This window comes from Neolamprologus brichardi, unplaced genomic scaffold, assembly GCF_056152115.1.
Source record: "Neolamprologus brichardi isolate AB-2024 unplaced genomic scaffold, ASM5615211v1 NODE_ptg000031l+_length_7269946_cov_1, whole genome shotgun sequence".
Lineage (NCBI taxonomy): Eukaryota > Metazoa > Chordata > Actinopteri > Cichliformes > Cichlidae > Neolamprologus > Neolamprologus brichardi.
The window spans coordinates 6,865,200-6,892,379 of NW_028270136.1; the positions used below are offsets into that span (position 1 = coordinate 6,865,200).

General features: G+C 45.7%; 1 protein-coding gene and 1 pseudogene across 4 annotated transcripts in view; both read right to left on the reverse strand.

Moving 5' to 3' along the window:
* Positions 1 to 629: 629 nt before the first annotated feature.
* LOC148094750 (NLR family CARD domain-containing protein 3-like) overlaps positions 630 to 27,180 on the reverse strand; it is a 230,279-nt gene continuing 203,728 nt past the window's right edge. For all 4 annotated transcript variants that reach the window (XM_087837214.1, XM_087837213.1, XM_087837212.1 and 1 more), the window contains 3 exons: positions 12,783 to 12,956; positions 7,914 to 7,960; positions 630 to 1,156 (listed from right to left, as the gene is read on the reverse strand). In XM_087837214.1, coding sequence (XP_087693340.1) covers positions 630 to 1,156; positions 7,914 to 7,960; positions 12,783 to 12,956 — 748 coding nt within the window. The remainder of the gene's footprint in view (positions 1,157 to 7,913; positions 7,961 to 12,782; positions 12,957 to 27,180) is intronic.
* LOC148094751 (uncharacterized) lies at positions 10,361 to 11,249 on the reverse strand (annotated as a pseudogene).

The following is a 27,180-nucleotide window of genomic DNA, read 5'->3' on the forward strand; positions in this document are numbered from 1 at the left end:
TGATATCCAAGTTGTTACCAACATCCTGCACCATGTCCTTGTTCAACTTGGGAAAAACACAAGACTAGTTTCACATGAGGATTGAAGCCGTTTCTGTTTATTAGATTAGCCACATGCATTATGATCTCTCAATACAATCAATGCAATGCATTCAAAACTATTGAGCCAATATTTTAAAATTATATGGCTGAAACATTTACCAATAATGAGCTTCCAACAATGAGTGAAACAGTAAGAACATGTGCAGACTTTGGGAAAATCCCATTAAGAAAAAGAAATCAAACATTTGGATTCATTTTAATGAGCTCAGACTTGTCAAAAATGCAGAGGTGCTGGTTGTGAACTGAGCTTCAGAGAAACACAACATACTGATATTCACTGTGAAGCTTTGAGTGGAAAAAGACAGAAAAACAACATGTGAATCCTGGAATAATTGGAGCTTCCATCTTTAAACGACTGAAGAGGAAGACGTTTAAAGGAATTATTTACAACAGTTTAAAACATCAAATGATTGAATGAATGAATCTGAAAACATGTTTCTGAGTGAAAGAGACAGACATGTAAAGACTGAACTATCTGTTCAACAGTCAGAGTGTTTCTCTAACAGGAGGAGAATCTTTACACTCAAGTCAGCACAGGGACACTGAGGAACCATAATCAACCCAAAATCCAGGATAAATGGTTTCAGTGAATGTGGTGTTGAAGGTGTGGAGGTGGATCAGAGTGTCAGAGGAGACTCTGTAGAAGGACAGAGTGCCAGCAGGACAGTCCACATACACTGCTACTCTTTTAGAGACAGAGGAGGCGGAAGAGACGGCTGTTTCAGTGTCTCTGTGCCAGACTGACTGAGGACCATCATCAGAGCAGTACAGACTCCAGGAATGATCATTGTTTCCAAACATACAGTCATCACTGTCCCCTTTTCTTCTGATTCTTCTGTAACCCACTGATACAATAACATTTGTTTTCCACTCAACCTCCCAGTAATGGCGACCAGTCAGACCATTTCTACACAGCAGCTGAGGATGACCATCAAATCTGTCTGGATGATCAGGATATGACTGAACCTCCTCCACATGTGTAACCTTCCTGTTGTTGTCAGAGAGTTGGAGCTTTGTGTTCACTGTGTTGATGTCAATTGTGAGTTGACAGGAATCTGATGGAGAGAACCAACACAATCCAGCTGCAGTTACTGATCCATCATCTGTTCATTGATTGACACTTTGATGATGACTCCTGACATAAGAGATGTGAATGAGTGATGTGACAATTTGAAGATGGTTGAATGTGTGCTGCTTTGTTTTCATGAATCAGTTCAATTCAGTTTTATTTATATAGCGACAGGAAAGTTCGAAGCCTAATCTTAAAAGTAGAGATAGTGTCTGTCTCCTGAATCCATACTAGAAGCTGGTTGCATAGAAGAGGGGCTTGAAAACTGAAAGCTCTCCCTCCCATTTTTGATTAAAATACTCTAGGAACAACAAGTAAGCCTGCAGTGTGAGAGCGAAGTGCTTCTATGGGGTGAGATGGTAGTATATGGTACCTTGACAGGCAGATTCAAGATGGTGATGTGTGCTCGGCAGGCCGTGCTCCTTCTGGTTTTTGTTTTTATTCTTTCTTTTTAGACTGTTGTGTACTGTTTGTCCTCGCTGTGGCTTTGTGCCTCTCTGAGGGCAGTGCTTTAATTACTGATGATCGGCTAACTTTGCTAAGTTCGGCCACCTCTCTACTATGAGTTGGATACACATTGGGATTTAGGAGATGCCTCACTGCTGCCTACCAGCTCTTTTACTGGAACATTCTCTACCTTTGCCTTCCCTGTTTAAGAGGCACTCCAGGAAGCGTGGTAAGTGGGGTGGACTTCGGGTTCGCCTTACTCCCCCCGTGCTTTCTGCAATTTCCATCCTTGTTACTTGACCGGACATTTTTCAAACTGCTCAGCCAACGCTGGATTTGCCCTGTATGACTTTTACCTTATCCAACTCTTCCAGTGCTGTGCTTTCTGGTTTGGACCTGGATTGGGAGCCCTAGGACTGGCGTGCAACACAGGTATCTAAGCAAGCTGAGAAGCACTTCTGGCAGGGAAGGGGTTACTGGAAGCCGTTTGGCATTGGTCAACGCTGGTGAATAAAACCTTTATCCTAAACTATTTTTTTCCAACATGTTCTCACTCCCTAAGCGTAAGATTTAACGCTATGTCACAAGTCATCAACATTTTACGCTTTCGGGTACCCAACACATTCCTAAATGATGATATCGGAAAAAAAAAAATCAGAAAACATGAGAGCCGTTTGGACTCAATCTAAACATCTTCTTTACTTTTCTTAAAATCGCTTTGGAAAACACGAATTTATGTCATTTTTGTGCTGGTTAAGGGTTAGGAATAGGGTTATGGTTAGAGTTAGGGATAAGGTTAGGGTTTAAGGCTGGAATACATGGATGATACATGTATTACCGTGAGACCGTCATTCAATTGAAATTCATCCATAACCTGGCGCGTACCATAACAACGTGGAAGGTCACCCTTCCACTTGCTATGTCCCGGGAGTGAGAACGGCCTCCTTTTTCTCACCCGGAATTTGGATGTTTTGTTCCTGACGCAATCCTGGATTCGCTCCGGTGAGCTTTTTTTCTTCTCTGAACTTGTTCCTCCTGCCTGTTTTTTTTTTTTGTTTGTTTTTTTGTTTTTTTTAGCTCACCGAGACTTTCAGGGAAGGGCTGAAGCCTAGCCATGGTTTTTAAAAATAAACTTATTTTGAATGTAATGGTCTGCTAGAGGGTGTAGGGAGCCATAACCGCATCCCCCAGGGCATGAAGCAGGCATGGAGGAGATCCAGGCTCCAGACATCCAGAGGCCCCAGAGTGCAAGAGCCCAAGGAGGACCACCGGAGCGGCATCCGTACCACCCTCCTGGGAAGAGCTGAGGAGAGGCCCAGACGAGGGGTCACCCAGCAGCCATGGAGCAGAAGCCAGAGGGGGCTGCACTGGCGCCCCCGCTGGCTCTGCCGGCAGCCAGCTGTGCCAGAGTGACCCGAGCCGCAGGCCCAGAGGCCCTAGGGCCCCCTACGCCCCGGGAAAAGACCTGAGCGAGCAAGAGGCGCCAGGCCCTGCCAAGTAGCCACCGGCGGTGAGCTGGTACATACCTGAGCGCCAAGGCCCGGACACCAAGAACCACCAACGCACCGACCCCTGAGGGCATCAGCCACCGGCAGGGAGTGTGGTGAGGGGAGGAAAAGGAGATGTGATATGTGAAGTGTCTGAAATGTAAAATTCCAACCTCCCCTTTAGTGTGCTTGTTGGGAAAATTGGATGATGTCACTACAGAAACTAATACAGTCCACATGGTTTTACTGCCCTTTACATGTCCAAGAAAACGGTCCTCATAAACTGGAAAAATAAAAACAATCATTATTTTAGGCAATATGGAAACCATCTAATACTCCAACTCCAGGGAGTTCCCAGAGAGGTGGAGTCTAAGACCCGACCTGACATATAGACACAGACAAACAGGCACACACAGACACAAACATGCATTCCCACCCTCATGCACACATTTACAAATTCTCAGCACTCACCCAGCGTAAAGACAAATGGACATTGTACACACAATCACACTCCCCAAACACACTCTATACCCCGGGTCCAGGTACCCTCGCCCCTACAGGGGAAACGGCACCTAGACCCAGGAGATGTTGCCCTTTTCCCCGGGGTGGAGGCAAGCAGACAACCCCGGCTCTGCAGCAGCAGGGAAGCCCCGCAACACAGATCCCAGTCGGACTGCCAACACCTCCTCCCAGCCCCCCTGCCCCGATGGCCAGCAGAGAACGGGGGTGGGGGGGTGGGGGGGTGGGGGGGGTGAACCTTGGTGAAACCCAGGAGCGGGAAGAGGGAGGCTGTCGGGGATGGGGAGGAAAAGAAGGGAGGGGCAGGAAGCCCCTCCCTGGGGTCAGCGGGGGAGCTGGCCCCAGGGTGGGGCTTCCTGCCCCAGTAGGCACCCCCGTCCTCCGACACCCACCAAGGCAAGGGGGCCCAGGCCCATCCAGACCGGGGCCTATGGCAGCAGCACCGCCAAGCCCCACAGGACCCAGGGCAGCCCACCCGACCCCACCGCAGAGGAAACTATACCCACCCCAACATTCAATCATCTCCCAGACTACACAAGACAATAGACACCCAGGTTGAGTTTATTCTCCACCTCTCCTATGTCTCTCCCCCACTTGCAGAGTGGACTCCTGCAAGGATGGAAGAACCTCCCTGCCAGTTGAAGAGCCCCCCAGTTAGGCCGATGCACCAGAGGCCCCTGCGCCAGGGCTGAGCCCCCGTGCACCCACCCGCCCACAACCTCAGCGACACACCAACAAGGATCGAAGCCCCCAAGGCCCAGCCAGAGCCCTAGCAAAAAGGCGAAGCACCCCCGAACCCCAAGCCCCCATGCCTGCATCGGATCCACTCAGGGACAGCCAGGCTACCAGGCCAGTAACCTACGTCCGCCAGCACAGACCCTGCCAAGCCCTGCTGCATGCAGCCACGAGGAGAACAGCCTCTAAGAGCAACCAGAGCCACTAACCAGGTTATGACCACAACCCCCAGGTTAAGCCCTCCAGGGATAACACCCCTAGGGATTCTCCAGACGCCCTAAGCCCGTCCCAACCTCCACATCGACCACAATAGCGGGGATGGGACCAAACCATGACCTCCCACCCCCGCTAGGTGATGGAGCCGATCAAAGGAGCCCAGAGGGATATATCTAATGTGGTGGCAGAGGCTGCATCGAGACTAATGTAATCTATTAGATGGTTTCTATATTGCCTAAAATAATGATTATTTTTATTTTTCCAGTTCATGAGGACCGTTTTCTTGGACATGCAAAGGGCAGTAAAACCATGTGGACTGTATTAGTTTCTGTAGTGACATCATCCAATTTTCCCAACAAGCACACTAAAGGGGAGGTTGGAATTTTACATTTCAGACACTTCACATATCACATCTCTTTTTAACCACTGACTCAGGTTGCTCTGTGGTTCTAGTCTTACTGGATCTGACTTCTGCGTTTGACACAGTAGATCATAACATTCTATTATCAATTATTCTAGAGCAAGAATCCAGGAAAAGTTCACCAACATGTAGTCACACATCTGAAAGCATATTGATTTGCTCTCCTGATATTTAGATTGTAGTATTGATATTTTAACCTTTGCCTTGGCTCTGCCTTAAGGGCACAGCCTTATCATGGTTTAAATATTATCTTTTAGAGACGTCATTCTCTATCACTATGGGGCAATACTCCTCCTCTGCTCCTTTTCTCTGTGGTGTGCCCCAGGGGTCTGTTTTGGGCCCTATGCTATTCTCTCTTTACATGTTGCCCTTGGGATCTATTTTCCAAAGATATAATATTTCTTTCCATTGTTATGCCGATGACATTCAAATTTATTTCCCTTTGAGTTTGAATGTCACAGATCCATTGCATACATTGTTTAACTGTCTTCATGATGTGAGAACCTGGCTATCTCAAAACTCTCTAACCTTGAATGACAGAAAAACGGAAGTTATTGTCTTTGACAGCCATATTCCATTGAACCAACTAACTGTTACCCTTGGCCCACTTGCTAGCTACCTCTCCCACGTTGTTAGAGACCTTGGGGTACTCTTGGATAGCTCCTTCAAATTAGAGAAATAACTGTCTACTGTGGTTAAATCCAGCTTCTATCAGCTATGTCAAATTTCTAAAGCTAAGCCTTTCCTCTCCCCCTAGAACGTTGGAAAGCTTATTCATGCATTCATTATCTCTAGACTGGATTATTGTAACTCCCTCTATTTAGGCCTCCCTCACTCCTCTCTTCATCGGTTGCAATTAGTACAGAATGCTGCTGCACGCCTTTTATCGGGTGCCAGAATGCATGATCATTTGACTCCAGTTTTAGCCAACTTACACTGGCTTCCTGTGAAATTTCGCATTGATTTTAAAATTCTTTTACTCACTTATAAAATCTAAAATAACACTGCCCCTAGCTATTCAACAGAACTTCTTCATTTGTATAATCCTATAAAAGCACTAAGATCTTCTAACCAGATGCTCTTAATTCAACGTAAGTCTAGGTTGAAAACCAGAAGCGATCGTGCTTTTGCTATTGCAGCTCCTAGACTGTGGAATAACCTCCCCATTGCCATTCGCTCTTCTCAGAGTGTTCAGTCTTTTAAATCTGGTTTAAAACCCAATCTTTTAACTCTGGCTTTGATGTAAGATAGTTTGATTATCATTTGGTTGGTTTCTATGTTTGTCTCGTCTTGCGTTGTATTTGTCTCATTTTTATTTCCTAATTTGTGAAGCACTTTGATAAACTGTTGTTTTAAAATATGCTATATGAATAAATTTTAATTGATTGATTGTTATCCCGTGCCAAAGCTTCTTAACTGGTGGACAGAATCAACGAGCCTGGATGTTATTGTCTGGTGTATTGCCTTGAAAGTGTGAGCAGTTGTTGGAAGATGTAAAGTCCATCTGGAACATCCGATGACCTGTATAGTGCATTCTATATAGTATTTTGTGTTGTATTATTGCCGACTAGGATTTCTAATCAATTTAAAGGTTTTTAAGCATACCTGAGACCAGAAGTTTTGGTCTAAGCTGACTGATAAATCTGCTTCCCACTTTGTGGGATGCATTGAGTTTTTCCTTTCCAGTCACCTTTCTCACTCACTATGTGTTAATAGACCTCTCTGCATCGAATCATATCTGTTATTAATCTCTCTGTCTCTCTTCCACAGCATGTCTTTATCCTGTTTTCCTTCTCTCACCCCAACTGGTCGCAGCAGATAGCCGCCCCTCCCTGAGCCTGGTTCTGCCAGAGGTTTCTTCCTGTTAAAAGGGAGTTTTTCCTTCGCACTGTCGCCAAAGTGCTTGCTCATAGGGGGTTATATGATTGTTGGGTTTTTCTCTGTATCTATTATTGTGCGATCTACTGTACAATATAAAGCGCCTTGAGGCGACTTTTGTTGTGATTTGGTGCTATATAAATAAAATTGAATTGAATTGAATTGAATTTGCAATAGGAAGGGATAATAAATTAAATAAAGCAACAAAACCACCTTAAGAGCCGCTTGGGAACCGAAAGAATCAGATCTTTTTAGTGAGTCAAGCCGAAATGGCCAGTTCTGTAAAAAGAGCCGTAATTCCCATCACTATGACACAATCTCTAAGGGGATGGGGTTTTGGGGGATCAAAGGAGGAGAGAAGAGGAAAGAACAATATTGATTTTAGTGACCTCCAATTGACATAACCGGGTGTAATCACTGCCAACGTGTATTGTAATTTTACTGAATTCTGTAGTTTTAAATTTCCCTCAATGTTGCCTACTCTGGCCTTCTGAAAGATAAGTGACAATGGTTGCTGGTGTCTCTAGCTTCACATGTCTCAGAACAGAATCGCCAATTACCAGAGTTTGATCCCCGGCGGCTGTGTCGCTAAGTGGGGAAAAACGGTTAGACATATGAACAGATTGGTGGTGTTTGTAGGGCTACTGTTTAACAATAGGCTACATTTATTACAAGTATCATTACTGCTAAAGGAAGCAAAGGAGTAAGTAAACATCTGATACAATGAGCAGGAAAGTGCAGGAATGAGAGGTGCAATGCCCATGCTGCTAGCGAGTCGGCTACAAGCTAAGCTAAGCTAGTCAAACAGTAAAGACACAGTGAGTGAATACGTTGGGTATAAATTAGTGAGTGAGTACACAGAGAGTGTGCTTTAGACGAAGCACATGAAGATTATGCTATGAAATAAGAAGTTATCTAAAGGTTTTTAATTAATTTGTTATCCAGATAAGCTTGTCAAAAACACCACCGTGTGTTGGAAAAGGAAGTGAGACTACTACAGAGAGAGCGAACACCAAATGACACATTAAAAAGACACTTACACTTCCCCAGACCTGGTCTCAACCATTGGACTCCAGCAGGCTCCACCCTGAAAGGAGGATGGGAGTAAGATAAGTACCATCTATTTCAGCAAGCACACATGGAAATTACATTGCTCTAATACACATACTGTTAGACACTGATAAAAGAACAGTCCAATATTTTCACAAATACATTTCAATCCATACGTGGATCAAACTGCTGATAATTTGGACTGATCCTGGATCTGTCACTACACCACTGTATTGAATGAAAAATGACTGAATCACACTGTGATCTTTATTATCTTTATATTTCTCTTGGGTTTGGCTGGAAATAACACCTGCCTGCGTTTGCTCTCATTCATAAGACTTTTAATAGTTCCTCTAGCAGCCATAGGATACATAATCAGTTTTATATTGTCTAAAAAGTTTGGACAGTCAATCTCTTGAACCCCACCACCCCCGGTACCGGAGGCAGGAGTCAAAACATCCGGTTTCATGGGCTGTGACGTCAGGTCTGTTATGTAAATATAGATGTGTGGTATCAATAGAAATGAATCTCAGCCAAAGGCTCATAAAACCATTTCTATGACAACCAACCACAGGTAAAACACAAAACAATTAAAATAGCAGGTTAGTATATTACTGAAATGACATAACCATGGGGTGGCTGTAGCTCAGGTGGCAGAGCAGGTCAGCCACTAATCAGAAGGTCAGCCACTAATCAGAAGGTCGGTGGTTCGATCCCAGGCTGCCTCCCGGCTGCATGCCTAATATCCTTGGCCAAGATACTAACCCCATGTTTGCCTACTACTGGTGGTGGTCAGAGGGGCCGGTGGCGCCAGTGTCCGGCAGGCCAGGGCAGCTGTGGCTACAATGTAGCTTGCCATTGCCAGTGTGTGAATGTGTGTGTGAATGGGTGAATGACTGAATGTAGTGTAAAGCGCTTTGGGGTCCTTAGGGACTGAGTAAAGCGCTATACAAATGCAGGCCATTTACCATTTACCATAACACAAACCATGAAATCCCTCATTCCCTTGATGGCATCAATGGAATGATGGCATCAAACCAGACAAACAATATGAAAATGATGTGCCTAAAACTTTAGGCACATCATTTGAGATGCCTAAAATTTGTAGGCATATCATTTTCGAGAAGGAACCTCAGAAAAAATCTTGGATTTATTTTAGCAACAACAGTCACTGTTCAGTTCAATTCAGTTTTATTTATATATAATAATAATTCCCCTATCGCCCCTACGGGCCTCTACCACAGACCTGGAAGCTTGAGGGTCCTGTGCAGTATCTTTGCTGTTCCTCAGACTGCACTCTTCTGAACAGAGATCTCGAATTCTGGTCCCGGGATCTGCTGAAGCCACTCGCCTAGCTTGTGAGTCACTGCACCTAGTGCTCTGATCACCACTGGGACCACTTTTACCTTCACCCTCCACATCTTCCCCAGTTCTTCTCTGAGCCCTTTGTACTTCTCCAGCTTCTCATGCTCCTTCTTCATGATGTTGCTGTCATTCAGAATCGCTACATCTATCACTACGGCTATTTTCACCTACTTTTCTACCTCATTGTGGTTGTTCGCTGAACTGCCTGCTGCTTCGCCAGACACACTTACCTACCTGCCCCCTTGCCCAGAACACTGCAGAACACAGATTGTGCACCAGAATATTTACTCAGACTTTCCCTTCCCTCTAAGCTCCGTCTCCACTGACAGAAAGTGAGATTGTTCAGAAAAATACTATTCTGAGATCTAAGTGTGGCAAAGAGGCTAATTTTTATCTCCTTGTTTCAGTGACTTTGTTTGCAAAAACACCGTCCCTAACTCCTCCTCCCACCCTGTTCCCGGGTTCCTGCTCTGGCTCTAACCCAGTGTTGGGTTCCTAACCATGTCCACGACAGCCCCAAAACTCCCTCTTGGAGCCCCTCACTGCCTTCGATTAATTGTTGTTTGTTGTGTGACTCATGCAAAGACTCTCTCAAAGGACTGCTTTGATCGTAGCGTATTTGAGTTGCGTAGTGCTTGTGCGACATTCAGTGTGCATAGGGAAACTCTCTCTCTTAGTTTGTTTTAGGTGCATTCACAGTTGTAGGCTGAGCTGCCTCCAGGCACCATCTTGTAGCACTCATTGCTTAGTGAATTCTTTTTGACAATAGCGATAATCTTAGTTTGAATGAAATTCTCTCTGCGCTCTTTCTCTTTGTTTAGTTGGCATCAGGGCAGTTATCACAACGAGAGCTGCCAGTGTTAGCTTTCTTTTCTGTTCTCACAAATCTGTTCTTATTTGTAATTAATGTTCTGTCTTCTTGCACTCATGTCACGCATCTCCAAGTGGTGTCTGCAATTCGGTCCTCTTTCCGTGTGTCTGCCTACCAGCCATGACATCCTTATCTCTATGGATCATGTGCTCAGCTTGTTCCTGTGCTGCCACGATTAGTGCCTCTGTGCTATCTTTCAATCTAGCACTGGTAGGACTTCTGGATGTCAGCCACTTCTTCTATCTGCCAGTGATAAATACTGTGCAGGGTTCTATCCTTCCACGATGGTTCCTCCGCTTCTTCCTCTTTCATGGGTTTCTGTTGCCTGGGGTATTCACTGAGCACGTGGTCTGTTTGAGCCATCTTCATGATGTATTTGTGGATGTTTGTTGTGTCATCCTGGACTGTGGACACTCAGCAGTCCCCAGCCTCCTTCCTTCAGCTTAGCATTCAGCCTCAGGGTGCTGGACTTGAGCAAAACCCTCAGTGCATGGTCAGGAGCTTCCTGATCTTGATGTCAGTTTCTTCTATCTCCTCCTTTGGCCAGTTTATAATCACAGCAGGGTACCTAAACACAGGCAGGGCGTAGCCTATATCTTTTTCTTACCATTCACCTGACTCCTCATGACTTCCTGAACCTAGGTAGGTACTTGGTGGTTGGAGCTTTCCTACTGGCCTGTTCATGGTTCCCATTTGCCTGTGGGATCCCCAGGTACTTGTAGCTCTCCTCGATGTCTGCAATGTTGCCTTCTGGTAGTTCAATCCCCTCAGTTCTGACTACCTTCCCTCTTTTTGTTATCATCCATCTACACTTCTCTAGTCTGAATGACATTCCGATGTCATTGCTTTAGATCCTAGTTGTATGGATCACTGATTCACCCTTGGCATACGTCTTGATGTCATCCATGTAGAGGTGTGTGACAACTGCTCCATTGAGTAGTCGGTATCTGTAGCCAGTTTTGTTAAGGAGGTTCAGGCCTATGCAGAACAGCAGTGGGGACAGAGCATCTCCTTGGTAGATCCCGCATTTGATGGTAACTTGCGCTATAGGTTTGAAGTTGGCCTCTAGTGTTGTACGCCACATCCACATTGAGTGCTTCACGTTTTGCTCCTTAGTGTCTGGTTTCTAGTTCCATGTACCAGATTCATGCCTCGCCATGCCAAGAGTTTAGTATTTTAGATTGTAGTTCTCAACAATAAAGCTGTTTAAGTTCATGTTTTATCTTTGTAGTCCTGCACTTGGGTCATAATCCTGCCTCCCACACAGCCAAACCTAGACACAATGCCCCCCTTTGTTGTGTTGCGTTTGTGTTGTATACAAATTATATCATGGGAATTTTGGCAGCATTACTATAATGACCCCACAAATTTTAGGTGGTATTAAATTGTAATAGAAAATGACCGAAACCAATTCAAATCAACCTGAGAAGGTACTAGAGGAAAAGAGGCTCTGTTTTAGAGTATGGCTAAAAAGTTAGCAACTTGTCTTGAAACACTTCTTCTCTAAGTTAGAGTGGATAAATTAAGTATTGAATAAGTCACTAATGTTCTGAGTAAATATATTTCTCAAGGTGCTACTGACATTAAACTCTCACCAGATTTGAATTTTCAGTTCTGTTTTATTCATATATTGCCAAATCACAACAACAGTCGCCTCAAGGCACTTTATATCACAAGGTAGGCCCTACAATAATACATACGGAGAAAAATGGTGGTAACAACCCATCCAATCCAAACATGGAAAGAAATCAAACCATAGATGTATAAGTTAATTGTGTGTAATAATGAGAAATGACACAGGTAGAAAAGCACTAAATACACACTGAAATGTAAGCCTGTGTTGGTGTTGGTACCTTCAAGACACCACTTGTATGGAGAAACTATTTGCATGCATTGCTCAGGTGTGATTTTTTTTTTTACATTCTTCCACAAAAACATCTTCAAATCTAGAAAGTTCTGTGGGCCCCTTTTATGAACTCTGACCTTTAGTTTGTTCCACAGAGTTTCAGTCGGATTCAGGTCAGCTTATTGCCTGGGACATTGTAGCAGCATTATTTTCCTTCTCTGAAACCAGTTGAGAGTTTCTTTGGCTGTGTGACCATTGTCTTGATGAAACGTCCACCCTCATTTTTCATTTGAAACTTGCGGGGAGCACCTAGTTGCGCAGGTTAATTTCGAAACTATGCTGTCTCCACTTCTGGATGATGGCCCTAAGAGTACTTACTGGAACCTTCAGTAGTTTAGAAATTCTTCTGTAACCAATGCTTAGTTTGGAACTATAAGGTTGTCAAGGTCATGAGAGAGGTGATTGTTTTTATGCATGATGAGGTGTTTTTTTATGTGACACTTTGGTGATGAGAAACCTTTTTATAGGCCATCAGTTGGGATGGAACCAGCTGATATTAATTGGTGGAAGGATTGCTTTCTAATCTCAATACTTATTTTACCAACAGTAAATATCTCTTGTTTTATTTCAACGAAACAAGTTTTTTTGTTGTGAAACAGCAATGTCCTTACATGTTTGATTGGTCTTACGACATCTACACAAAATGAACAGGAAATGAGTGAAGGACACAGGAAATGTTTCCAGCTCTTCCTCCTCTATCAGACATTCTCTCCATACCTGAGAGTTTCCAGTCTCCAGCCTGGATCCTTCTGTCCAGCCGACAGCAGCTTCATTCCTGAGTCACCTGGATGATTGTAGCTCAGGTTCAGCTCTCTTAGATGGGAGGGGTTGAAGCTCAGAGCTGAGGCCAGAGAAGTACAGCCTCCCTCTGTGATCAGACAGCCCGATAGACTGTAGACACATAAAACCACAATTCATCTTCCAGCATCTCCCTGAAGGGTTGTTTTTATGTTACAAAACAAATGTATTTTATTTATTATTTATTTTTTCTTTTACATATACAATGACATCCGTTTATCCTGTTCCCCATATCCTTATGAGGTTTGCAGGGCAGCTGGAGCCTAGCCCAGCTATCATAGGGTGAGCTATGATAGTTGGAAAGGTCACCAGTCTGTGGCAGGGATAACACAGAGAGACAGATAACTATTCAAACCTACGGGCATTTAGATTCTCCAGTTAGCCTAACCCCTCTAATAGCATAGATTTAGACTGTTAAATTAAAAAGAAATTATTGTTACTGTTACTGTTACTGACCTGCAATGATGATAAAAATAAATACTAGGTTTCATCATTCATATGCTAAAAATGTGAACTTTATTACTATTACTATACTTTATTACTATTTTTACTATAATAATACACAATCTGACGGGTATTCAAAGGGTATAATATCTGAATTTGAATTATATTTTGTTTTTCATGACTAGGACTGATGCTAAATTAAAAAATCAAGTCAATGAAAGTAGAAAAATGTTTTAATATATATTAATTTTATAGTATTTTGTAAACATAAATAGGGGATGGACATTTTTGGCCGCTAACAAGCTGAGAGGGAGTTTTTTTGTTTTTCTGTCACTGCACAAAAAAAGAAAGATGCATAAAACTTCGCATCTACGCATCTAACCTCCATCATGGTTAGAAAATAAATCAGTTTGCATGTATTATGTAGAAAAAAAATGGGATTTTATGCTTTTATCCCTATGTAAATCATTAAAATTATGTTATTTAACTGGTATTTAAAGGGTTAAAATTCTGGATTTGATTAAAATTTTGGTCTTGATGAACAGCACTGATGCTAGTCTAAAAAATCAAGTCAAAAAAGTGGAAATTTATTTTAATATATATGGATTGTATAGCATTTTGTAAACGTAAAGAGGGGGTGGCCATTTTTGGCCACGAACTAGCTGAGAGGGAGTTTTTTTGTTTTTCTGTCACTGCACAAAAGAACAAAGATTCATCAAACTCATTGATACTGTTAATTATTGCTATACATCTAACCTCCACCATGATTAGAAAATAAATCAGATGGCATGTTCTATTTGGAAAAAAAATCGGGGGTTTATTATTTTTTTGATTTATGAGTTCCTAGGATTATGTGATCTAACTGGTATTTAAAGGGTTAGAATTCTGAATTTGAATAAAATTTTGATTTTCATGAACAGCACTGATGCTAATCTAAAAAATCAACTGAAAAAAGTGGAATTTTTCTTAATATATATGTATTCTATAGCATTTTGCAAACGTAAACAAGGGGTGGCCATTTTTGGCCACGAACAAGCTGAGAGGGATTTTTTATGTTTTTGCTCTCCCTGCACAAAAATAACAATGTGTTATAATCAGTGTTGATGTGAATCAATTACATGCCCCGGACTCTACTATTAATAATACAAGAAATTTCAGTAGCAATGCAATTATATAAAATTGCGAGATTTGAGGTTGTCTTCCAGCTAATGCAGTGGACAAACAAACTGGTGTTTAAAGGGTTAAAAAAAATTAAAAAGTAATAAGTATTTTATATTTATGAAAATAACTTAAGTTAGTTAAAAGCTTTATGTAGAAAAAATGGCTAAAAAACATAAAAATAATAAAAATTATAGACTTTATCTTTTGGTGGCCACTTTTTGCCACGAACAAGCTGAAAGGGTAGTGATTTTGAACAATATTGATTGATTGATTGATTGAATCTTTATTTTGAACATGTTGAAAAAGTACAACAACATAGAATTAAAAGTGACAAATGAACAAAGCAAAACAAAAGGAAAACGAGCAACCACAACTACAAATAACTTTCATGTTCAAAAAGGATCAGGAAGAAGCATAACCTTATTTAATCCCACCCCTTTTCCACTATCTAGTAATCAATAGACTACAGAAATACCTCCTTGCAATTAAAATACCTCCTTGCAAAAACAAGCCCAGAGGGTTAAGATAAGATGGGGCCTGATTATTTAAGACCTTATATGTCAGGAGGATTTTAGAGTAGATTCTGATCAGGGCCAATGAAGAGACACCAATATAGGAGAAATATGCTCCCTCTTTCTACTCCCTGTTAGTACTCTTCCTGCAGTATTTTTTTAATTAACTGAAGGCTTTTTAGGGAGTTTTTCAATATCCTGATAATAATGAATTTCTAAAGTCCAGTCCTACAACCTGAATTCCAGAAAATTTGAGATATTTTTTCAATTTGAATAAAATGAAAATAAATGACTTTCAACTCACATGAGCCAATATTTCGATCACAACAGAACATAAAACCATTATACATTTTTAAACTGAGACATTTTACAATTTTATGCAGAAAATGAGCTCTTTTCAAATTTGATGATTGCTACTGGTCTCAAAAAAGTTGGCATGGGGCAACAAATGGCTGAAAAAGCAAGAAAGTTCAAGAAGATTCAGCTGGGAGAACATCCAGGAAGTAAATAAGTTCATTGATAAAATGTCTGTAACATGATTGGCTATAAAAGGGGTGTGTTACATAGAGTTTCCCGAGGAAAAATGGCAGAGACTCTCAAGCCTGTGAAAGAATGTGTAAAAAGATTGTTTTTGAATTATTTTACAAAGGTCCTCAATGTCAGATTGCATAGGCTTTCCATGTAACTGTCGTTATCTACAGTGCATAACATTATGCACCATGGGCCAAGACTCATTTGAATTGGACTGTTTCGAAGAGGGAAAGTGTTCTGTGACCAGACAAGTCTAAATTTGACATTCTTGTAGGTAATTATGGACGCCGTGTCCTCCAGGCGAAAAAGGAGGGATTCCATCCAACATGTTGGTTGCATTCACTTCAAAAGCCAGCATCAGTGGTGGTATGGGGGTGCATAACTGCATACAGTATGAGCAGCTTGCATTTTTTGGAAGGAACTATGAATTCTGAAAGGTATATAAATGTTATAGAGCTGAACATGCTCCCCTCCAGTTGATTTCTATTTCAGGGAAGGCCTTTTGTATTCCAACAGAACAATGAAAAACCACATAATGCAGCTATTACAACAGCATGGCTCCCTTGGAGAACAGTCCAGGTGCTCAATTGGCCAGCTTGCAGTCCAAATTTTTCAGCTATAGAGAACATTTGGCACATCATTGAATGAAAAATAAGTCAAAGACCACTACATTTTCTGTTGTGAATAAAATATTGGCTCATGTGATTTGAAAGTCTTTTAGTTTTCATTTTGTAGAAATAATAAATGCAGAACCTTATTGTTCAGCATCACTGTGAGTCAAGATGAGAGATATAATCTCTCCAGTGTGTCCTGGGTCTACCCCGGGGCCTCCTCCTGGTGGGACATGCATCCTTCTCAGATGCCCGAACGACCTCAACTGGCTCCTTTAGATATCATCATCATCATCAACTTTATTTATAAAGCACTTTAAAACAACCACAGCTGACACAAAGTGCTGTACATTGGAACTGTAAAATAAAATTACATAAGATATAAGTAAAAACCAAATAAAAGAAGAGTGAAATCATTAAATAACTACTTCAATTAAAAGAGAAACTAAGTCTCGCTGAGGTTAAAAGCCAAGGAATAAAAGTGGGTTTTAAGACGTGATTTAAAAGTGGACAGTGAAGGGGCCTCTCTAACGTGCATGGGCAAATTATTCCATAATTTTGGAGCCACAATAGAGAAGGCCCTGTCCCCTCTGAGCTTCCTCCTGGATCTCGGTACCTCCAGGAGCAGCTGGTCAGCTGACCTGAGAGACCGACAGGGTATGTGGGGATGAAGAAGCTCAGAGAGGTAAGGCGGGACAAGACTGTGGAGGCATTTAAAAACAAACATAAGAAGTTTAAAATTAACTCTAAAAGACACAGGCAGCCAGTGCAGAGAGGCTAGCATGGGGGTTATATGCTCTCTTTTTCGAGTTCCTGTTAGGAGTCGTGCAGCCGCATTTTGAACCAGCTGCAGACGTGAGAGCAATGACTGACTGACCCCCACATAAAGTGAGTTACAGTAGTCCAGGCGGGAAGAAATAAAAGCATGGATCACTGTTTCAAGATGCTGCCTTGAAAGAAAATATTTTACTCTTGCCAGTCGCCTTAAATGATAAAAACTGGACTTCACCACTACTCTGATTTGGTTGTCCAATTTAAAATCACTGTCCAACTTAAAACCAAGGTTTGTAACAACAGGTTTAAAATAGACTTCCAGGGATCCTAAAAAAACAGAGGAGGACTCACAGGGACCACTGGGTCCAAACACCAACACTTCTGTTTTCTTTTCATTAAAATTTAAAAAGTTTACAGCCAACCAAGCTTTAATTTCATCTAGACATGTCAAGAGAGGGTTTCTGGAGATGCCATCCTTGTGTTTTAGTGGCAAATAAATTTGGCAGTCATCGGCATAACAATGAAATGAGATCCCATGCCTTCTAAGGATAGAACCCAGAGGCAATAGATACAGTGAAAAGAGCAGTGGCCCTAAAATTGAGCCCTGTGGGATGTCGCATGACAGAGCAGCAGAAGATGATTCGTAACCGAGAAGGCTGACAGAGAAAGTTCTATTTGACAAATAAGACCTAAACCAATTAAGTGCAGTTCCATCAATACCCACTACATCATGTAATCGAGAAATTAGAATAGTGTGGTCTACGGTGTCAAAAGCAGCAGTTAGGTCAAGCAAGACAAGAACAACATGGTTACCAGAATCACATGCCAGAAGGATGTCATTAAAAACCCTTAATAATGCAGATTCTGTGCTGTGAAGGGTTTTAAAACCTGATTGAAAAACCTCAAAGATGCCATTATCATCTATAAAATCTTTCAGTTGACTAAAAACAATTTTCTCTAAAACCTTGGAGACTAAAGGCAGCTTAGAAATAGGCCTATAGTTCGCTAAAACTGTGTGATCAAGGCCAGGTTTCTTAAGCAGTGGCTGCACTACTGCATGTTTGAAATTTGCAGGAACCATACCAGAAGACAGGCTGCTGTTAATAATTTCAAGGACATACTGTCGTATACTAGGAAAAATGTCTTTAAAGAATTGTGGAGGGACAGGATCCCGTGGGGAACCTGTGGGCTTAATATGGCGAACCACATCCTCTAAAGTGGAGAGCGTCACAAGCTCAAACTGAGTGAAAACAGCAGCGCAAGGGACAGAGACAGAGGGGTCAGAATCAGGAGCTGTGATAAGAGCCCTGGTGGTGACAACCTTTTCAATAAAAAAGTTCAGAAAATCATTGCAAATCTCAGGAGAAACTTCCAAACAGACATTCAATGGAGTATTAAGAACAGTGTCAATGGTCCTAAATAACACACGTGGGTTATGACAGTTGGAAGAAATAATATTTGCAAAATATTCCCTTTTTGCCTCTTTAACAGTGTTCTGGTAGCGATGCCAGCAGTCTTTGAGAATTTGAAATGATACATGCAGTTTCCTCCGTGAATCGCGACCTTATCGTGGTGGAGGGGTTTGTGTGTCCAAGGGATCCCAGGGGCTACGTTGTCTGGGGGCTTTTGCCCCTCGGTAGGGTCTCCCATGGCAAATTGGTCCTGGGTGAGGGACCAGACAAAGAGCGATTCAGAAGACCCTTATGAAAAGAACACCGAGGGAACAGTTTACCCTGCCCGGGATAGGGTTACCGGGGCCCCGCCCTGGAGCCAGGCCCGGGGAGGGTGCCCGAGGGCGAGCGTCTGGTGGCCGGGCCTTAGTCCATGGGGCCCGGCCGGGCACAGCCCGAAGAGGAGACATGGGCCCATCCTCCCGCAGGCCCACCACCCGCAGGAGGCGCCATAGGGGTCGGGTGCATTGTGTGCCGGGTGGCGGCCAGGAGCGGAGGCCCTGGCGGACTGACCCCCGGCTGCCAAGACTGGCAATAGGGACATGGAATGTCACCTCTCTGGTGGGGAAGGAGCCTGAGTTAGTGCGTGAGGTTGAGAGGTACCGGCTAGATATAGTCGGGCTCACCTCTACGCATGGCTTGGGCTCTGGAACCAGTCTCCTGGAGAGGGACTCTGTCTCAGTCTGGAGTTGCCCCTGGTGAGAGGCGGCGGGCTGGGGTGGGTATTCTAATATCCCCTCGGCTTGCTGCCGGTACGTTGGGGTTTTTCCCGGTGGATGAGAGGGTTTGTTCCCTGCGCCTTAGGGTCGGGGAACGGGTCCTGACTGTCATCTGCACTTATGCGCCGAGTGGCAGTTCGGAGTACCCAGCCTTCTTAGAGTCCCTGGGGGGGGTGCTGGAAGGTGCTCCACCTGGAGACTCTGTTGTCCTGCTGGGAGACTTCAATGCTCACGTGGGTAACGACAGTGAGACCTGGAGGGGCGTGATTGGGAGGAACGGCCTCCCTGATCTGAACCCGAGCGGTGTTTTGTTATTGGACTTCTGTGCTAATCACAGTTTGGCCATAACGAACACCTTGTTCGAACATAAGAGTGTCCATAACTGTCCGATTGGCCTCCCTGCTGCTGCGGAGCCTGGGGCGGTCTGCTAGCCTCCACCCCGGAGGGAAGGGTAACATCTCTTGGGTCTGGGTGCCGTTTCCCCCTCTGGGGGCGAGGATACCTGGACCCGGGGTATAGAGTATGTTTGGGGAGTGTGATTGTGTGTACATGTCCATTTACGTTTATTCCTACGTTGGGTGAGTGCTGAGTGTTTGTATATGTGTGCATGAGGGTGGGAATGCATGTCTGTGTCTGTGTGTGCCTGTTTGTCTGTGTCTATATGTCAGGTCGGGTCTTAGACTCCACCTCTCTGGGAACTCCCAGGCCCTCCAAGTGTGGAGGCCTATCTCCCCTCACCACACTCCCTGCCGGTGACTGATGCCCTCAGGGGTCGGTGCATTGTTGGTTCTTGGTGTCCGGGGCTGGGCGCTCAGGTCATGTGCCAGCTCACTCCCGGTGGCTACTTGGCGGGGCCTGGCGCCTGCTGCTCAGTCAGGCCTCTTCCGGGGCGCGGAGGGCCCTCGGGCCTCCGGCCTCTGTGCCTGCGGCTCGGTTCACTCTGGCACAGCTGGCTGCCGGCGGAGCCGGCGGGCACGCCGGTGCAGCCCCCTCTAGTTTCTGCCCGGTGGCTACTGGGTGACCCCTCGTCTGGGGATCCTCAGCCCTTCCCATGAAGGTGGCACGGATGCCCCTCCGGTGGTCCTCCTTGGGCTCTTGCACTCTGGGGCCTTTGGATGTCTGGGGCCTGGATCTCCTCCATGCCTGCTTCATGCCCTGGGGGACAGGGCTATGGCTCTCTACATCCTCTTGCAGACCATTACATGGGAAAACCATTTGAATACAAGCGCGCCGATCCACACAGGTGTGCACACAGGTGTTCACTGTTTGTAGACTTAAATCACATCTTTCTTGGCTGCTACTTCAAAGCACATTGTGCGCTGTCTGTCCTGTGTGCTGCACAACAACATTCAATATTTAGTATTTACTGCTGTTTACACTTAGCTAGATTAATGCGATGGTGTTGTGTATAGTATGTTGCTTTGTTTTGGGTTTTTTTTTGCTTGTTTTCTATTCTTTTTCTCTCAACAGGTGATCCCGGAGATATTTTTTTTCCCCCCCTTTCTCACTGTCCCTCTCCCCTTCTGTTTTTCTTTTCCTTCCTCTTTCTTTCTCCCTTTCCTATCCCTCACTCATGTCTGTCCCGTCTGTAACAACTGAAAATAAAATAAATAATAAAAACAAAGGTCGATCAAATGGACCAATACGGCAATGCCATGATGATCCATTTGGCAAAATAAATCCATTGGGTATCCTTGTTGGTCTTCAGACAACAATTCTGACGGCTAAAGAACCAAATGGGACAGGCAAAAAGAAAAAAAAAAAAAAATAGAGTGTCCATAACTTCACGTGGCACCAGGACGCTCTAGGCCGTAGGTCGATGATCGATTTTGTAATCGTATCACCAGACCTGCGACCATATGCTCTGGACACTCGGGTAAAGAGAGGGGCTGAGCTGTCAACTGATCACCACCTGGTGGTGAGTTGGATCAGGTGGCGGGGGAGGACGCTGGACAGACCTGGTGCACCTAAACGCGTAGTGAGGGTGTGCTGGGAATGACTAGCAGAGGCCCCAGTCCGCGAGATCTTCAACGCACACCTCCGGCAGAGCTTCAACAGCATTCCGAGGGAGGCGGGGGACATTGAGTCCGAATGGACGATGTTCAGCGTCTCCATTGCCGAAGCTGCTGCATTGAGCTGCGGCCGCAAGGTGGTTGGTGCCTGTCGTGGTGGTAATCCCTGAACCAAATGGTGGACACCAGAGGTGAAGGGAGCCACGGCTGAAGAAGGAGTCCTATCGGGCTTGGTTCGCCTGTGGGACTCCGGAGGCAGCCGACAGGTATCGACAGGCCAAGCGGAATGCGGCTCGGGCAGTGGCTGAAGCAAAAACTCGGGTGTGGGAGGAGTTTGGAGAGGCCATGGAAAAAGACTTTCGGACTGCCTCGATGAGATTCTGGCAAACCGTCAGGCGTCTCAGGAGGGGAAAGCGGTGCTCTACCTGCACTGTGTACAGTGCTGGCGGAGCGCTGCTGACGTCGACTGAGAAAATTGTCAGGCGGTGGAAGGAATACTTCGAGGACCTCCTTAATCCCACTGACACGTCTTCCGAGGAGGAAGCAGAGTCTGGGGATGAGGGGAATGACCCGCCAATTTCCGGGGGCGAGGTCACTGAGGCAGTTAAACAACAGGCAGAGCCCCTGGTGTTGATGAGGTCCGCCCCGAGTTCCTGAAGGCTCTGGACGTTGTAGGGCTGTCCTGGTTGACACGCCTCTGCAATGTTGCGTGGAGATCAGGGGCAGTACCCGTGGACTGGCAGACCGGGGTGGTGGTCCCCATCTTTAAGAAGGGGGACCGGAGGGTGTGTTCCAACTACAGAGGGATCACACTCCTCGGCCTCCCCGGGAAAGTCAGTGCCAGGGTGCTGGAAAGGAGAGTTAGTCCGCTAGTCGAACCTCGGATACAGGAGGAACAATGCGGTTTTCATCCTGGTCGTGGAACACTGGACCAGCTCTTAATCCTCTCGAGGATACTTGAGGGTGCATGGGAGTTTGCCCAACCAGTCTACATGTGTTTTGTGGACTTGGAGAAGGCATTCGACCGTGTCCCTCGGGGTGTCCTGTGGGAGGTGTTGCGGGAGTGTGGGGTGTCTGGCCCATTGCTACGGGCCATTCGATCCCTATACAACCGTTGCAAGAGCTTGGTTCGCATTGCCGGCAATAAGTCGGACTCGTTCCCGGTGGGTGATGGGCTCCGCCAGGGCTGCCCTTTGTCACCGGTTCTGTTCATAATTTTTATGGACAGGATTTCTAGCCGCAGCCAAGTGGCGGAGGGCTTTCGCTTTGGTGGCCTCAGAATCTCATCTCTGATTTTTGCGGATGATGTGGTTCTGTTGGCTTCATCGGGTGAGGGCCTCCAGCTCGCACTGGAGCAGTTCGCAGCCGAGTGTGAAGCAGCGGGAATGAGGATCAGCACCTCCAAATCTGAGGCCATGGTTCTCAGCCGGAAAAGGGTGGAGTGCCCACTCCGGGTCGGGGATGAGTTCCTGCCCCAAGTGGAGGAGTTCAAGTATCTCGGGGTCTTGTTCGCAAGTGATGGGAGAAGGGAGCCGGAGATCGACAGACGGATTGGGGCTGCAGCTGCAGTAATGCAGACGCTGCACCGGTCCTCTTCTGTGGAACCAGCTTCCAGTTTGGATTCGGGAGACAGACACTATCTCTACTTTTAAGACTAGGCTTAAAACTTTCCTTTTTGCTAAAGCATATAGTTAGGGCTGGACCAGGTGACCCTGAATCCTCCCTTAGTTATGCTGCAATAGATGTAGGCTGCCGGGGGATTCCCATGATGCATTGAGTTTTTCCTTTCCAGTCACCTTTCTCACTCACTATGTGTTAATAGACCTCTCTGTATTGAATCATATCTGTTATCAATCTCTGTCTCTCTTCCACAGCATGTCTTTTATCCTGTCTTCCTTCTCTCACCCCAACCGGTCGCAGCAGATGGCCGCCCCTCCCTGAGCCTGGTTCTGCCGGAGGTTTCTTCCTGTTAAAAGGGAGTTTTTCCTTCCCACCGTCGCCAAAGTGCTTGCTCATAGGGGGTCATATGATTGTTGGGCTTTTCTCTGTATCTATGAAGCGCCTTGAGGCGACATTTGTTGTGATTTGGCGCTATATAAATAAAATTGAATTGAATTGAAATGAAGAGGGAGCTGAGTGTAAAAGCAAAGCTCTCAATTTACCGGTCGATCTACGTCCCTACCCTCACCTATGGCCACGAGCTGTGGGTAGTGACCGAAAGAACGAGATCGCGGATACAAGCAGCGGAAATGAGCTTCCTCCGAAGGGTGGCTGGCCTCTCCCTTAGAGATAGGGTGAGAAGTTCGGCCATCCGGGAGGGGCTCAGAGTAGAGCCGCTGCTGCTCCACATCGAAAGGAGCCAGCTGAGGTGGTTTGGGCATCTGACAAGGATGCCCCCTGGGCGCCTCCTGGGTGAGGTGTTCCAGGCATGTCCCACCGGGAGGAGGCCCCGGGGCAGACCCAGGACACGCTGGAGAGATTATATCTCTCGGCTGGCCTGGGAACGCCTTGGTGTTCCCCCGGATAAGCTGGAGGAGGTGGCTGGGGAGAGGGAGGTCTGGGCCTCTTTGCTTAGGCTGCTGCCCCCGTGACCCGGCCTCGGATAAAGCGGATGAAAATGGATGGATGGATGGACATGCAGTTTATCCTTTTTCCATCTCCGTTCTGCTCGACGACATTCCCTCTTAACAGCACGACTACTCTAATTAAACCAAGGCTCAGGTTTAGCCTTAGGCTGCCTGGTTTTTAAAGGAGCCACAGAGTCCATGATTTTTTGACAGCAAGAATAAAACCAGGAATTTAGCTCTTCTGTATCAGAGGAAACAAAGTCAGAAGGGCCGCCGAGCTGATTAAAAGCAGCAGAAAACTGCGCGGCAGTGGCGGGGTTAATAACCCGACAGCACTGAGTAGCAGCGCCAGATTTAACTGCGGTATATGTCAAACCAACGTTGAATAACACAGGCATATGATCTGAGAGTGCACAGTCACAAATCTCCAAGTTAGTGACAGGCAGACCATATGACAGAACAAGGTCCAGTGTGTGTCCGTGCTCATGTGTAGGGCCAGGCACGGACCGTACCAGGCTAAAAGAGTCAATAAGGCTTAAAAAGTCCTTTACTAGTGGCTTATCAGGACAACATATATGTATATTAAAATCTCCAACAATAAGAACACTATCATAGTTGGGCATAATCCCAGCTAAAAAATCAGAATAGTCGTTTATGAAGTTCTTATTGTATTTCTGGGGGCGATAGATGACAGCGCAGAAAATCGGGTTTGTATGACTCACCTCAAACGAGGTAAGTTCAAAGCTGGAGAACGAAGACTGTAGAAAACACTGCTTACATTTAAAATCCTTTTTGTAAACAGTCACTGTGCCTCCACCTCTGCCTGACGTCCGTGGCGAGTTAAAATAGCAACAATCCGCAGGTAAAAGTTTAGATAGAGCACTGGACTCACCAACACTCAGCCACGTCTCAGTCACACACAGAAAATCCAGATCACGGGAACTGAAGAAGTCCCGAAGAATAAAAGTTTTGTTTAAAAGTGATCTGGCGTTCACCAGGCCAATCCTAGCAGGAGCTGGAGTTGGCGCTCGGGGTTCAGGAGGTCCAGAAACCCGCCGCAGCTATCTCAGGTTCCGATAATTTTGACAGCGGAGGTTTAGCCTGGGAGGGCATGGGCAGCGAGGCCGAGGAGCATCATCATCAAAGCCGACCACAGGCACCAAACAGGCATCAACAGGATCCAGAAAACGCCGAGACGCAAAAAGCCTTGGCAAGAATCCATGCACTGGTCGAAAAACAGCAGAATAATTCTTTAGGTAAACCTTTAGCTTCACCAGGCGACCGCTTCGTTTACCCTGGCGACGATGACGCTTTCGCCGGGAAGGTAGCGTGGGAACCCGGTACAGGTAACCCGGGGTTTCCGATGCAAATGGGGGCAGGGGTTGCTGCCCACCAGCTCCAAAGGACACAATATTTTGGACCACAGGTTTGAGGTCCAATAGTGTCTGGTGATCATACCTCAGCAGAGACTTTGTTTCATGGATGACACAAATTAGAAATAACATAAACAGGAACAAACTTGGCAGTGACAGACGAGCAGCCACACACACCGGTGCCATCTTGCCTTCATTACTATGAAGGAATGGAGGAGCAGCTGCTCTACTCTGAACCCCTCCAGGATGACTGAACTTCTCACCCTATCTCTGAGGGAGAGGCCAGCCACCCTTTGGAGGAAGCTCATTTCCGCCACTTGTATCCGCGATCTCATTCTTTCTGTCACTACCCACAGCTCATGACCAATGGTGAACTTGGGGATATATATCAACCGGTAAATTGAGAGCTTTGCTTCTACACTCAGCTCTCTCTTCACCACGATGGACTGGTACAGCATCATAGAGCCGCAGCACCAATCCGTCTGTTGATCTCTGGGTCCCATCTCCGTCACTCATGAGCAAGACCCCAAAATACTTAAACTCCGCCACTTGGGGCAGGAACTCTTCAGCAGCTCTCCACCCACACTGTACGCAGTGCACGTAGAGCACCACTTTTCCCTCCTGAGACACCTGACGATTTGCCATAATGTCTCCGAAAGTCTTTTTCCATGGCATCTCCGAACTCCTCCCACACCCTGGTTTTTGTTTCAGGCATTGTCCAAGCCGCATTCCCTTGGTCTATCGGTACCTATCAGCTGCCTCTGAAGTCCCATACGCTAACAAAGCCCGATAGTGCCCCTTCTTTAGCCTGGTTTTTCCCTTCACCTCTGGCTTCCATCATTTGGTTCGGGGGTTAACACCACGACAGGCACCAACCACCTTTTGGCCGCAGCTCAGTGCAGCAGCTTTTCGAATGGAGGTGCTGAACATGATCCATTTGGACTCAATGTTCGCAGTCTCCCTCGGAATGCTGTTGAAGCTCTGCTGGAGGTGTGCGTTGACGATCTCGCGGACTGGGGCCTCTGCTAGGCATTCCCAACACACCCTTACTATACGTTTAGTTCTGTCCAGCATCTACCCCACCACCTGATCCAACTCACCACCAGGTGGTGATCAGCTGACAGCTTAGCCCCTCTCTTTACCAGATTTTCCAGAACATAGGGCCTCAGGTCTGGTGATACAATTACAAAATCAATCATCGACCTGCAGCCTAGAGCGTCCTGGTGTCATGGGCACTTATGGACAATCTTATGTTCGAACATGGTGTGCGCTATGGCCAAACTGGTTTGCAGAGAAATGATGAGATGAGAGAGATGGGATGAGATAGCCTTTATTTGTGATGTTTGTGTATTGTATGTACAGTCGGCAAGGTCTGTCATCTCGGTTGTGGGCAAAAGACCTGCAACTGACAAATAAAGGCTATCTCATCTCATTCCTTAATTCTTCGATAAGCCAGGGCCAAGCCAGCTCTGATCCGCCAGGACCCTGTTACCATGGTTCCGAATAGGTAGATATCTTCAGCACTCAGGCTCACCCAACCTCACCCACTAACTCAGGGTCCTTCCCCACCAGAGAGGTGACATTCCATGTCCCAATTGCCAGTTTTGGTAGCCGTGGAACAGTCCGCCAGAGCCTCCGCTCCTGGGTGCCACCTGGCACACAATGCACCCGACCCCTACAGCACCTCCTGCGGGTGGTGGGCCTCCAGGAGGATGGACCCATGTCCCCTTTTCACACTGTTCCCGGCCACGAGACACTCGCCCTCGGGCACCCCCCCTGAGCCTGGTTCTAGTACAGGGCCCCGGTAACGCTGTCCCGGGCATGGTGAACTGTTCCCGCGATGGTCTTCTCATAAGGGTCTACTGAATTGGTTTTCCTCTGGTCTCTCATCCAGGACCAATTTGCCATGGGAGACCATACCAGGGAGCAGAAGCCCATGGACAGCATAGCCTCTGGGATCCCTGGGACAAACAAAACACTCAACCACAATAAGGTAGCAATTCGTGGAGAAAGAGAATCAAAAAATTATTTTAATCCATAACCACAAACTTTAAAAATGATGGGACATGTTTTGGAAAAGCACATACTGGTCTATATAAGGTCCCACAGATGTTGGTATATCGCAGAGCACACATCAAGCTATGAAGTACAAGGAATTTTGT